Genomic DNA, 12324 nt, shown 5'->3' with positions numbered 1-12324 from the left:
GTCACCTGTGCCAGGCCAGTACTACAGACAGGTGCTATTGCCAGAATGCGGCTGCTCACAATCGATCGCAATTGCTCCAGTCTTATTTTCTTAAAGGACTTAGGGTTAGGGTTGTGATTAGTACGACCAGATGTCGTGCAAAGCACCACGTCTGACCTTAGCCCACTAACTTACGAGTACAGTATAGATACTTGTTTATGCTAAGTTGTAAGTTGTGAATGTCAATATCGATAACAGACACCCATGCAAGATTAAACTGATCAAGATGGTGAATACATAGGTCCAAATAACAAACATAATGTGATGAATTAAAAATTCATATTGGTGGACAGAATGTGGTGATCTTTCAGATCTTGACTGGTACAGCCCTGTCGCGACTTCTATACACCGACAGGGTTGTGTTACATGTATATACTATACAATATGTAGTTAGGTTGTGACAAGGTTTTACTTTTAGGTTTACCGGTAGTTTGACGTGAGGATTAGGATAAGCGTTTTTATACGACAGCAGAAGATGATTTGTTTGTGTACTTCCCTGGTTTGTGGGTAGAATTTATGTCTGGCTTTATATAGCATGCAGATATTTCATGGGAGCAATTGTTGAATTAGACAGAACTAGAAATGTTGCTATGGCGACTGGTATGCCTCTGCCATAATGCATGGTTCTCCTACAGTAATAGGTCTATAGTACAATGTCCTGACAATGTGTGATGACATTTTCACATAATAAACAAACTATTAAAATGGCAAGTTTGTAACAAATGTGTTGCATGTTCACTTTCCTTGAACTAGGTTGAATTGGATGAATGGCTACCGGTATTTATATTGTCTAAGAGTGCAAGAGTGCCGGTATTTGGGGATTTGAGGACTTTTACTTAACTTTTGACCCTTTTATAAGTTTAAGGAAGAAGTGAAACTTTAATAGCCCTTTCACTTTACCTTTAACCTTTTGACCTTTGACCTTTTGGCAAGAAACTTTAAAGAGAATCTCTGTTGGGTAATACATGCATGCACTAAGTTTCAAGAAAAATCCTGCAGGCATTGCATAGATAAGAAGGAAATAGTGAAATTTTGAGGAGTTGACCCTGACCGTTGACCCATGACCCCTAAATTCCCTAGATAATCACTGCTGTCAGTACATGTGTACATGCATATGTACTAAGTTCCATGAAGATACCTTGAACCATTTGTGAGATTGGAGAAAAAAGTTTAACATTTTCACTTGACCTTTGACCTTTGACCTCACGACCCAAAGCTCTCTCTGGAGAATCTTTATTTGGTAGTACATGTATACACCAAGTTTCAAGAAAATACCTTCATGCATTGCATAGATATGGGGGAAATAGTGAAATTTTGAGCATTTTACCTTGACCTTTTGACCTTTGACCTTGAGCAAAAGTTGATACGCGCAACTTCGCCCACTCATACATACTGGTACATACCAAGTTCGATCATTAGGATACCTCTAATGGTTTTTTAGTTACGCTGTCCACAAAATTGATTACGGACCGACGAACAACCCTAAAACATAATGCCTCCGGCGACACTTCATGGCAGAGGCATAAAAATCCGTCTGTGCGAAGGAATCTTACCATTTTTTTACTTTTATGTGATGTAGTCTCCGCGGAACATGTCCCCGACAACAAGATACAGACTGATCTTTCAGTCAATTGTTGAATGAGCAAATGACTCATGATCATGGAACCAGCCAGGTGTGAGGGGGCTACGAGGGAAGTCAGTTCGGGAAACCCACTCACAAGGGGGGCCCCTCCTTATAAGTAACCCGTCCCCCTTATAAGTAACCCCGTCCCCCTTGTAAGTAACCCCGGGGGCACCCCTTATAAGGAGTCTCCACGCTTTTTTGCAATGCAACGCGAAAATGAAAGGACTGCGGCAATTCGCTTGATTATGTCCATAAAGCTTCACAAGTTTCCTAGTTACTCACGAAATTTGAGCAAAATCGGTTTGAGGCATCATATCTAAAATCATGGATTTAAATGCGATGTCAAACGACCCATGCGAATGCTGAAATGCGAGCGATTACGGGCGTGAGTGTCGCCAGGCGCGGCGGCGCGGCAATGCTTGAGTGCAGACGTGGCGACTGAGTACGTACTCAGTCGCCACGTCTGCGCTCAAGCATTGCCGCGCCGCCGCCGCGCCTGGCGACACTCACGCCAGTAATCGCTCGCAATTCAGCATTCGCATGGGTCGTTTGACATCGCATTTAAATCCATGATTTTAGATATGATGCCTCAAACCGATTTTGCTCAAATTTCGTGAGTAACTAGGAAACTTGTGAAGCTTTATGGACATAATCAAGCGAATTGCCGCAGTCCTTTCATTTTCGCGTTGCATTGCAAAAAAGCGTGGAGACTCCTTATAAGGGGTGCCCCGGGGGTTACTTATAAGGGGGACGGGGTTACTTATAAGGGGGACGGGTTACTTATAAGGAGGGGCCCCCCTTGTGAGTGGGTTTCCCAAACTGAAGTGAGGAGGATCGGACAGCACACCCTCGAGCCTCAGGGCCAGGGCTCGGGCAAGGGATCAACGGAGAAGCAGCTTCCGTGTTAACCGTTACGTCCTGCAAAGTCACCCAAATCAACGTGTTTGTCCAACAACACACTCGCACTCACGGACGCAGACATTAGCTAGGGTCTCCGCGAAACAAATCGTGCCTTGCGCCTTGCCTTTGTGTTAGTCACTTCCAAAAGGTCCTCTACCGATTAATAGAGCTGGAAGTATAACTTGGGTTACAACAAGAGTGGACGGGAGTAAAGTTACCGTAATTACACAATTTGAATTAGTTTTGAAATGTAGATTTGAAAGTCATGCTGCGTTTGATGTCCACTGTATGCTGGGGGAGATCATTCCAGAATTTCACAGCTTCAGGGAAAAAGGATTCTGCGAATGGTGTTGATGAGCACTGAAAGTTACAACTGCTTCTTGTGTGTTCTACTTCTTAGACTCTTCTTCTGAAGTAACCGCAGCAGCGACCCCATACGGACAAATACGTACCGTAAAGGGTTACAGCGCCCCGCGACGGGGTTACTTCTGAAGATAGTCTCCTGGTGGTAGATAAAGTTCTGCATGGAGTATCTTATGGAGCGTGGTTAGCCTTTGGATTAGGCGTCTTTTCTCTAGTCTATGCTCTCCCATTTGAGTGACTAAAAGAATCATTTGAATTGAATTGAAAAGAAGCACATAGGATCTAGCAAGGTTCTTTTCTAGCAGTATTCCAACACAAAGCCTTCCTTGTTTGACCACGCTTCACATACAAAATCAACCACGCCAGAATAGATTCCTACCTTCTTCGTAGAGTTTATATCCGGTTGTCAATCACAGCCTGGGCCCATTCATTCCTGTAGTCCAAGGTACGGTGATGTGATGTATGATCACAAGACGACGGGATTATACAGTGGTCGGACTAGGGCTCGTAGGGGGGCGTTTCATCAACGAGTTCGTCGGAGGTTTTCACCGACAAATTTGCTATCAGCCAATCAGACGCAAGGATTTCAGTAGCTTTTAACATTTGTCGGTGTAAATCACCGACAAAAAGTTTCATGAAACGGTCCCCAGGACTGTCACTGGCTGGCAGAGTATGGCGTATTGCTTTACAACAGGTTACACACAGTTCTCTGCTTCTAGCACGCATTGGCTGTGGTATCCGTGCTTGCATTTGAACAAACCTTACTTGTTCATTTTACAACCACTACCAGGTACTAACGTTACTAGTGGTCCTAAAGTACCAACTGAGAGATGATACCAGCACCCATCGCAACAACTGTTTCTATAATACAACAGCATCTAAGGTATAGAATACTACTAGAATCACGTGAACGTATAGCTACGTACGTGCATATATAGCCCCTTTAGCTTTGACCTCCACTCCTGCACTAGTACTGGCAGCTCGTACCGGTACAATAATCTTGATTGGTGGTCGTATCGAGGTGGGAGTGTGTAGCATGGGTTGTCGCACGCGCTTCCCGGTTTATACCCCGCGATGTTATGGCGAAATCCCACTCTGATGAAATCGCGGTCCACGTGTGTTGTGTGTTATGAACTACTGAGTAGTCACAGCATTGTACACACGGTGTACTAAAGGCACAGGGCGCTTAGTTCAAACAGGGCACCTCCCTGGTTCAAACAAGGAGGTACTACACTAGGCGAGCGCATAGACACCTGTCTTTCATTTTTTGTCGTTTGATCGAAAGTCACGCAGGAGCGTGCAAGATGTTGATTTTTAGAAAACACCGCATAAGGAGTTTAATATGTAGATGGTTTGTGGCTCCATTCATCCATCAATTATTTCTTGGTATCATTGATGAAGTGCATTTTCCTCTATTTGAATAATGTTTCTTTTCTCCATTCTGCTTTTTCTTTTTTTTTTCATTACTCTTTGATTATTCATCCATGTAAATGTAATGTATTTAATAAGCTCCATTATTCAGGTTGATTTCAATGTAGTAGGCCTATCAGTCAAGTACCAGAAAGCACATGCTCACTGACTTCGATAAGATTAGATCGGAATTATTAACTTTCTCTGATGAATAAAGTTGTACTTCAGAATCATCCTGATACTCAGCTGTTAATCAGAACTGGGAAGCCAAAATCGAAATTGCTTTATCTGAAAGAAAAGCATATTCCTAGTAAGATGAGTAGTACCAGGTTCAACATATATCTTACATCACACGAGAGATCAAAGGTAAAATCAGACAGAAACACCGTGCGTACAAACGAGCTATGAATAGCCAGATGCAGGAGGACTGTCCAGAGCCTCTTCAAGAAACTAAGATCCCAAGTTCACAAATCTCTCCGTTCTGCCAGGAGGAGATATCTAAATGAGGTAATGAGTTTGAGAGAAAAACCCAAAGCCTTTTATCAATACGTTAAAAGGCTTAGGCAGGACTCCACTGGTATTCAACAACTTTTCCACAAAGGATGTCCTAAATCCTCTAGTCAAGAAAAGACAAACATCTAAGGCTCCAGTCACTTCGAATCAGTCTTCACTTCTGAACCAGACACTCCCCTACCTAACATCCTTCCTTCCAAGTATCCATCTACTGAGGAAATAGTTGTTCATGCAAACGGTGTTGACAAAAATCCTCTCGGAGGATTTGATCCTATTAAATCAACTGGTCCCGACAACATCCCGGCCATCCTTCTGAAGAGGTAGCCTCTGAAGTCAGCCCTATTCTCTCCAATATCTACAACCAATCACTAAAATCTGGCGAACTACCCAAGGATTGGAAGAAGGCCCATGCTGCTCCGGTCTTCAAGAAAGGTGAAAAATTACAGACCTATTCCCTTACCCAGCATTCCCTGTAAGACACTAGAACACATTGTTCTGTGATGAAACATCTCGACACCTACTCCATCCTTTCTTCCTGTCAGCATGGATTCAGAAGGAAACATTCCTGATGATCTCGCCAATTCATACAGGAAGAAGAAGCAAGTTGATATGATCATGCTGGAAATCTCAAAGGCCTTCGGCAAGGTTCCACACAAACGCCTTATATTCAAACTCATACAATATGGAATCCAAAACCAAAACCTTATGTGGATACAAGACTTCCTCTCCAACCGTCAGCAGTCTGTAGTCATAGAAGGTGCCACATCCAGGGTTTCCTTCATCACCTCAGGTGTTCCCCAGGGTCCCGTTTTGGGTCCTACACTTTTTCTTCTCTAACATTAATGACCTGCCCGAAGTAATCTCATCTACAACCAGACTTTTCGCCGATGACTGCATGCCTATATACCGGGAAGTCAGCAGTAGCACAGACTCCCGGATATACATCTTGGTGTCACTCTATCTAATGACTTCAAGTGGTCATCACATTCATCTCAGCAATCTCCATGAAAGCTAATCAACAGCTTGGTTTCATCCGGCGCAACACAAGGTTTTTCCCTCAGTCATTCAGGGAGGCAGCTTATAAGTCCCTTATACGACCTCACCTACTAGTATATTGCTGTAGTGTCTGGGACCCACATGATGGCCACGGATATTCAAAAACTGGAAAGGATTCAACGCCAAGCAGCTCGCTTTGTCACAGCTGATTATAGAAGAACGAGCAGTGTGACCAGCATGATCAATAAGTAGAAATGGCCCAGCCTATCTTCAAGACGTACTGTGAGCAGACTTATTTTATAATTATGGTGTACAGAATCATGAACGACCTTGTTGCAATTCATCCAGATACATTTTTTACCATTAACTCGTCTAAAACCAGGAAAAATCACGACATGTGCTTCCAAACATACCGCCCTATAGGGGCAACATCGACAAATTTGCATTTGCCCAGAGATCCATACCTGAGTGGAACAAACTTCCAAACTCTGTAGTTTGTGCAGTCTCATCTGAGCAGTTCAAGGAACTCTTAATGACCCACTTTAAAATCGTATCTTGTGATCAAGCCCACACCCCTCCTCTCATCGTGCACACAAGTTGTATTCATCTCCGTGATAGGCTGCATTTTATAGCCCTTTGAAGATTATAGAAGAAGAAGAAGAAGAAGAAGAAGAAGCTCTCGAATTACAAACAATCTGCCCATTTAATCCAGGATGTTACACATCTTTCTGTTTTGTTTTGTGCTTTTTTTTTTCGATCAGGAATCATGCAGCCCAGTGTGCTTTGATAGGCTTAATACTTCTCCAATTAAAAGTGGTATATGACAGTGGCCTTTGTGACCCCTCCCAATTGAGAGGGGTTGGGAAGGGGTAAAGATTTCCAAAGACTCAGTTTGGAAGGGAAAAACTTTATATTTCGGGCTATGCAATCGAATTTGATTTTAATTGTAGTGCCACAATAGTGATGATGGGGCCCAGAGTCGTATGGGCCCTTCGAAGCAAAAAATAATGTACCCCCGGATGTTTTAATCATAGTACTTCGCACTGATTTTTTTTCACTATGTTTAATTCCCTAGAAATTTGCTTTTAAACGCTCTATAAACGCGACTTTTGTACTGTTTTTTTAAACAAAAAGTCCCTATACCGTGCATGGGAGGGGGATATCCCCCTCCCACACCCTTCCCCCTCCCCCCCCCCCCCCCCCCCCAACCCGGTCGCTTTGCTCCCTCGCCGAGGATCTCACACCGTCACATAAAATAATGTACCCCCCCCCCCCTGTGTTAATCATAGTACTTCGCACTGATATTTTTTTCACTATGTTTAATTCCCTTTGCTTTTAAATGCTCTATAAACGCGACTTTTGTATGTGTTTTTGCAAAAAGTCCCTACCGTGCCACACCTTCCCCCGCTCGGTCGCTTTGCTCCCTCGCCGAGGATAAGCGTGGGCACCAAAGTGACAAGTTAATCTTTATATGGTGTAATTCCACAGCATATTCTGTGAACTAATACTGCAGAAATATTAGGCTGTTGTTGTTCGATTTAAAATATGGAGAGGATTTTGTCACTTATTCATATATGCGCCGACAAACGAAACCTTTAAACTTTAATTTGACAATAAATTCATTTTCTTTTCTTTCAATACCAGGCATATTGCGGTCAGCATCATCATTTTATATTATCCTCGCTATTTATAGTAATTTCTTGAATTCTCCTCGCTATCTATAGTAATTTCATTGCGGGGCTATATTGTTTCTCATTATACATCTCGGATAAAAACGACCCACGTTAATGCCATATAGGTCTACACACTCGTTATTAGAACGAATCTAAACGAGTCTTGACTATCAGTTTTGAGAAGATCCGACAAGGATAGGGTATATTCTTTTGCAACTCCCGAGAAAGAATATCAACTTTGACAAGAATTGCGAGCAGTATTTCATTCAGGTACATGAACACATTAGGTCTAGATTGATTGTATCAAGCTATCTTTATAGAGTTAGAGGAAGTTGAAAAATGGGAAGATCTCTGCGCATCTCTGACTATTAAGGGTCCAGTTTACCTTTGGGAGCAGTGATTTTATTTTATTTTTTCAAGACATCACATTTGATGCATTATATGTAGGTCTGTTAATATCACAAAACATCCTACCATATACAATTTTTGTAATAAAGCCTAAAATATAAGGAGATATCAGTATTTTTCTCATTAAACCTTAACTGTAGACAGTTTAGTCTGGAAACATTTTTATTACAACTATTGTTCACATTTTGTGTATTTAACAATACTTAACATCGATAATACGGATTCAAATTTTTACAGTGGTTGTTTCTATCCCTAACTCACATTTTAGCACTATTTTAAAGCACTATTTAATATTGCTGGATTTTTGTTTCATCTGAAAATGGTAAATTATGTCTTTAATGCATCGCATACACAGTGCAAGGCGGCGAGTTGGTGATTAAGAGCACCCTTTACCCTTTCACCACTGGAAATTCGCTCTGTGATGATGGTGATGATGATGACGATGATGGTGACAGAAACAAAGAAGAATGGTGAATAAAACATCAAAGGAGCTGAGCTGCGATCTATTATACAACAGTTCTCCGGTATGAAAATCTATGCCTTTGAGCCATCGCTCCCAAAATTACGAAAGTTTTTGCGAGCAACACAATATTTGAGAACAACAGTATTTTGTAAAAACCCTAAAAACATGTAATATTTCAAGTCTTATGTTGCCGCTTATCGACAACCAACCAATTAGTTATTTAAAATTTAGGTGACGACAAACGCACTAGTGTAACTTTCAGAAATTACGCATCTCTTATTCCGTGTGAACGTTTTAAAGCCAATTAAGGCTTAGTATGAAAATTATCATTAAGCTCAAATCGTACACTGAAATTCTGACTACATCACACAAATTCACAAAATCCTGAAAGTCACTTTAATTCTCACATTGTTCTCATAAAATAAATTTGCAGTGATGAGAGAATGCAAAGAATCGAATTCCTGTCTGAATATATAGTATAGTGCTCGAGCGCGAAGCAAAATGATATTATTATACGTCTGTTGAGAATGATAAGGGCGTTAAGTTGCCACTAAACCCAAGTGTTCAAGACAACTTAACGCCCTTCTCATTCTCAACAGATTGGCCACACCGTCTAATTTAAGGATCGACACATTTCACCTTTTAATAGGTACATACCTCCAAATGTCCTGTTCGGAAGAAAATTGAAGTTTAAAGATCCTAAAGGTACGAGGGGCATGATGCAAGTTATACGACATCTATAATCAATGGACATCTGATGTTAACAACTCTTCTCCCTGCGTTTCCTCCTCCGCCTTCTCCTTCGTCTTCAGTTTGTTCTGCCTCCTGCAGATCCTGGAGATTAATAATGACTTGGATGTGTGTATTAGTGTGTGTGTGTGTGTGTGTGTGTGTGTGTGTGTATGCGTGAGAGCTGTGTGTTTGTAACACGAGCGGTAGTTTTCCAAGAATTATACTAGTACTGTACGAGGTTCAGCTTCTGGTTGAATATATTGCCATGGAGAGGAAAATTCCATGTTTATAATGTTGTATGAAAAAAATGTCTCATCCATCACGTCTTCCTCCCATGGCCACAAAAGCCTTTTAGATGCCTATTGGTATGCCGTGAATTGTTGGTACAGGTGATAGCCTATGTTGCTACGGGTGCACGCCTCTACTGTCTATAAGTAAACCTCATTCATCTGAATGTTTGAGCAATGATGGCATACCGCTGATTCCAACAGTGAGGTTCAAGAGATGAAGTTCCAACTGCTGTGATTAATCAAACAGCTGTCATTTTTTCCCTATATGGATGCTCAAAACAATGTCACAGGTGCCCTATAATAATATAGTGCCTATATTATGATGATTGGGGTTCGATGCCGCCATCTTTCTGAGTAATCTAAAGAGATTCAACAATAAAGAAGTTGAACTTAATCAAATTAGAATGATAAAGCATAGGCCCTATTATGACACAAAAAGTCAATCCATCAATATGTGCACAAAACGTAAATCTTGAGCTGTATACTGAAAGTGTTCGAAAATTGTATCCTCCTGCCAAAGCCAATTTATCACTTTTCAGACTAATTCTGACAAATGAAATAGATAATGTGATATGTATTATCTTCGAATATAGTTCTTTATAAACTGATATATATCACAGCAGTATCCAGACATTGTCATATTCGAGTTATTATGAGGTATAATTTAGCAATATTTGCGCAATTTCTATAAATTCGCGTATTTCTTCCCATGTGGGGCAGCTCCGGTTTGGCACATACTCCAAACAATTTTGTGTGCAGCATGGTGGCATCAAACATAATATCGATTGGGTTCGACTGCATTATTGTGCTGTGATTCCATCTCCGCAGAACCTCATTTTTGATTCCTTAAACTTCCGTACATCCAGGAAAATTTTAAGAAGAAGAAAAAGAAGTAGAAATGGGGAGGCCTGAGATTTTGACATACACAAAAATGTGAATATTACAGCAGCTGGAGAAAATAACGTGTCCACATTGATTGACGGGAAGTGATTGAGTCTTGTAGTCCCTTATTTTCCGAGATAAGAGTGCAAAGTGAATGAGAGAAAGATCTAAGAAATGCTGTCGATGCGAGAAGCTCAAGCTCCTTGGTATATAGAGAAGATAGATAGACTTACTATTACAGCAACACGGAAATCCTGGCTCCGAAACGCTACAATATATACTTAACAGGATGTAACCATAGCATCTCTCCTTCAAAGAAAACAGCTAAATACTTTCCGCAGATTTGCCTTTGTTAATTTCTTGATCCCTTGTCAGCATATGGCCGTGTGACTACTACGTTCAAAGTCATATAAATTACTGAAAATGAAAACAATGCTCGTGACAAGATAGTGTGTTCACAGATTTCACTGAAACAAAAACGATTTTTAGTTCATACAGATTTTGCCTGTATTTTGTGGATTTCGTGAGAAATCATTATTTTGGAAGCAAGAAATACCAAGACAAACTATTAAACTGAGACTGCACAATATAACACGTATGTTTTTGAATGAGCTATTCATGAAAACATAGTTTATTTTCAAATATACTACATATTCGATAAACATTCATCTTCCATCGAATATTATGTGTCGAGTATAGGGGCCTACTGCTTAGTATGCAATCGAAGAAACCTCGTTTCATGCTCACATCATCCGCACCACTGTCCGCACACAATCATCTTGCTGTACAGTACGAACTGAAAGAGGGCGCTGTTCACATTCTATCCTAGGAGACTTCAAGGCTCTGTCTATCCTGAGACAGAATGTGTTAGCCTTATTATGCTTGTCATTCTGATGAAGATTCTGCTAAGGATCGAAAGCTCATCACTCCATTTTTTATTTTTATTTTAACCATTACGATGGTTAAGAAATTACGTGCAAAGGGTCTATAACGCCCGCGTAACCTCACCACAGACCTAATGGTGTAGTGACTGGCAAAATGTTTTGAACATAACACCTCTAACTTGACAAGCTACTTTGGCACTTAAAAAATTACTGTATGCTTAGTATACTGTCAATATTTTAGGAGGCTGATCATCACATCAAATTCGTTGTTCATGTGATAGGGCACCCAAGAAGATAAGAACATGTCATTATTCCTGGTATTAATATAGAATGTAAAAGCGCAACTTATTTTCACGTTTACTTTTCTTACTAAAAAACAACACAGTCATATAAAGTATATGCCAAACAAACATAATCAGTTGTACTTTCATGAGCCCGGGTCATAAGCTTGGGACGTAAGATAAGCTATGGAAATTAAAAGTTCCACTTCATATTTTCATACAACCGCTCTGTGGATGCTGTTCTTTTGGTTTTTTTTTTTATTTGATTTCGTATTTCTTATTGCAATGTCCCTCCCCCCCCCCCACACACACAAATTACTCCCCGTGATTCTAAATTATCATTATCCAGTCGAAAATAACACAAAATTGACAAAAAAAAAATATTTACCCGATTGCTTATCCATGTAATGCGGAAATGCCTAACACAAACATGGGATCGAAGTGAAGATGATTTCAATTAAAACGAACTGATTTTCTTCATCTAATTAACGCCCTCTTTCTCCGACCCCTTATAGGCTGTTATGTTGGGACCTATTTAGCACCTAAAGATTCCTCGAGTTAACAGTTAGGCCAACTCTCAATTAGTTGATGTCTGAAGTCTCCCTTTTTATAAAATTATCATCTATAACTTCTCTGTATCCCGCTCATATCTTTCGACCTCCATTGAATTAAATACCCAATCTTTATGCGTGCCATGAAAGGGAATGTTGTTGCATAAACATTACAGACATTTTGCTTTCATCAGAATTCAATGTCAAAATTCATTCTTTCCAAGCGTGCCAGAACGCGGAGCTTTGAATGAGAAGATAAAATTGCGCGCATGAAAGATACCATAGACAAATCGTAGGTGTATGATTAACCAATAC

The 12324-nt window shown here is 40.6% G+C and overlaps 1 protein-coding gene across 1 annotated transcript in view; it reads right to left on the bottom strand.

The window, feature by feature from the left end:
* The window catches only part of LOC139717214 (prestin-like), a 37716-nt gene extending 28567 nt beyond the window's left edge, over positions 1 to 9149 (bottom strand). Inside the window, exon 1 of the mRNA XM_071628714.1 lies at positions 9047 to 9149. Coding sequence (XP_071484815.1) covers positions 9047 to 9143 — 97 coding nt within the window. The 5' untranslated portion in view covers positions 9144 to 9149. The remainder of the gene's footprint in view (positions 1 to 9046) is intronic.
* Positions 9150 to 12324: the final 3175 nt, after the last annotated feature.

This window comes from Diadema antillarum, unplaced genomic scaffold (genome assembly GCF_040938485.1).
Source record: "Diadema antillarum isolate AM-2024a unplaced genomic scaffold, OU_Dant_1.0 scf00000072, whole genome shotgun sequence".
Classification (NCBI taxonomy): domain Eukaryota; kingdom Metazoa; phylum Echinodermata; class Echinoidea; order Diadematoida; family Diadematidae; genus Diadema; species Diadema antillarum.
Note: the sequence above shows the minus strand (reverse complement) of the source record. Positions and strands in the feature narration are given on the sequence as shown.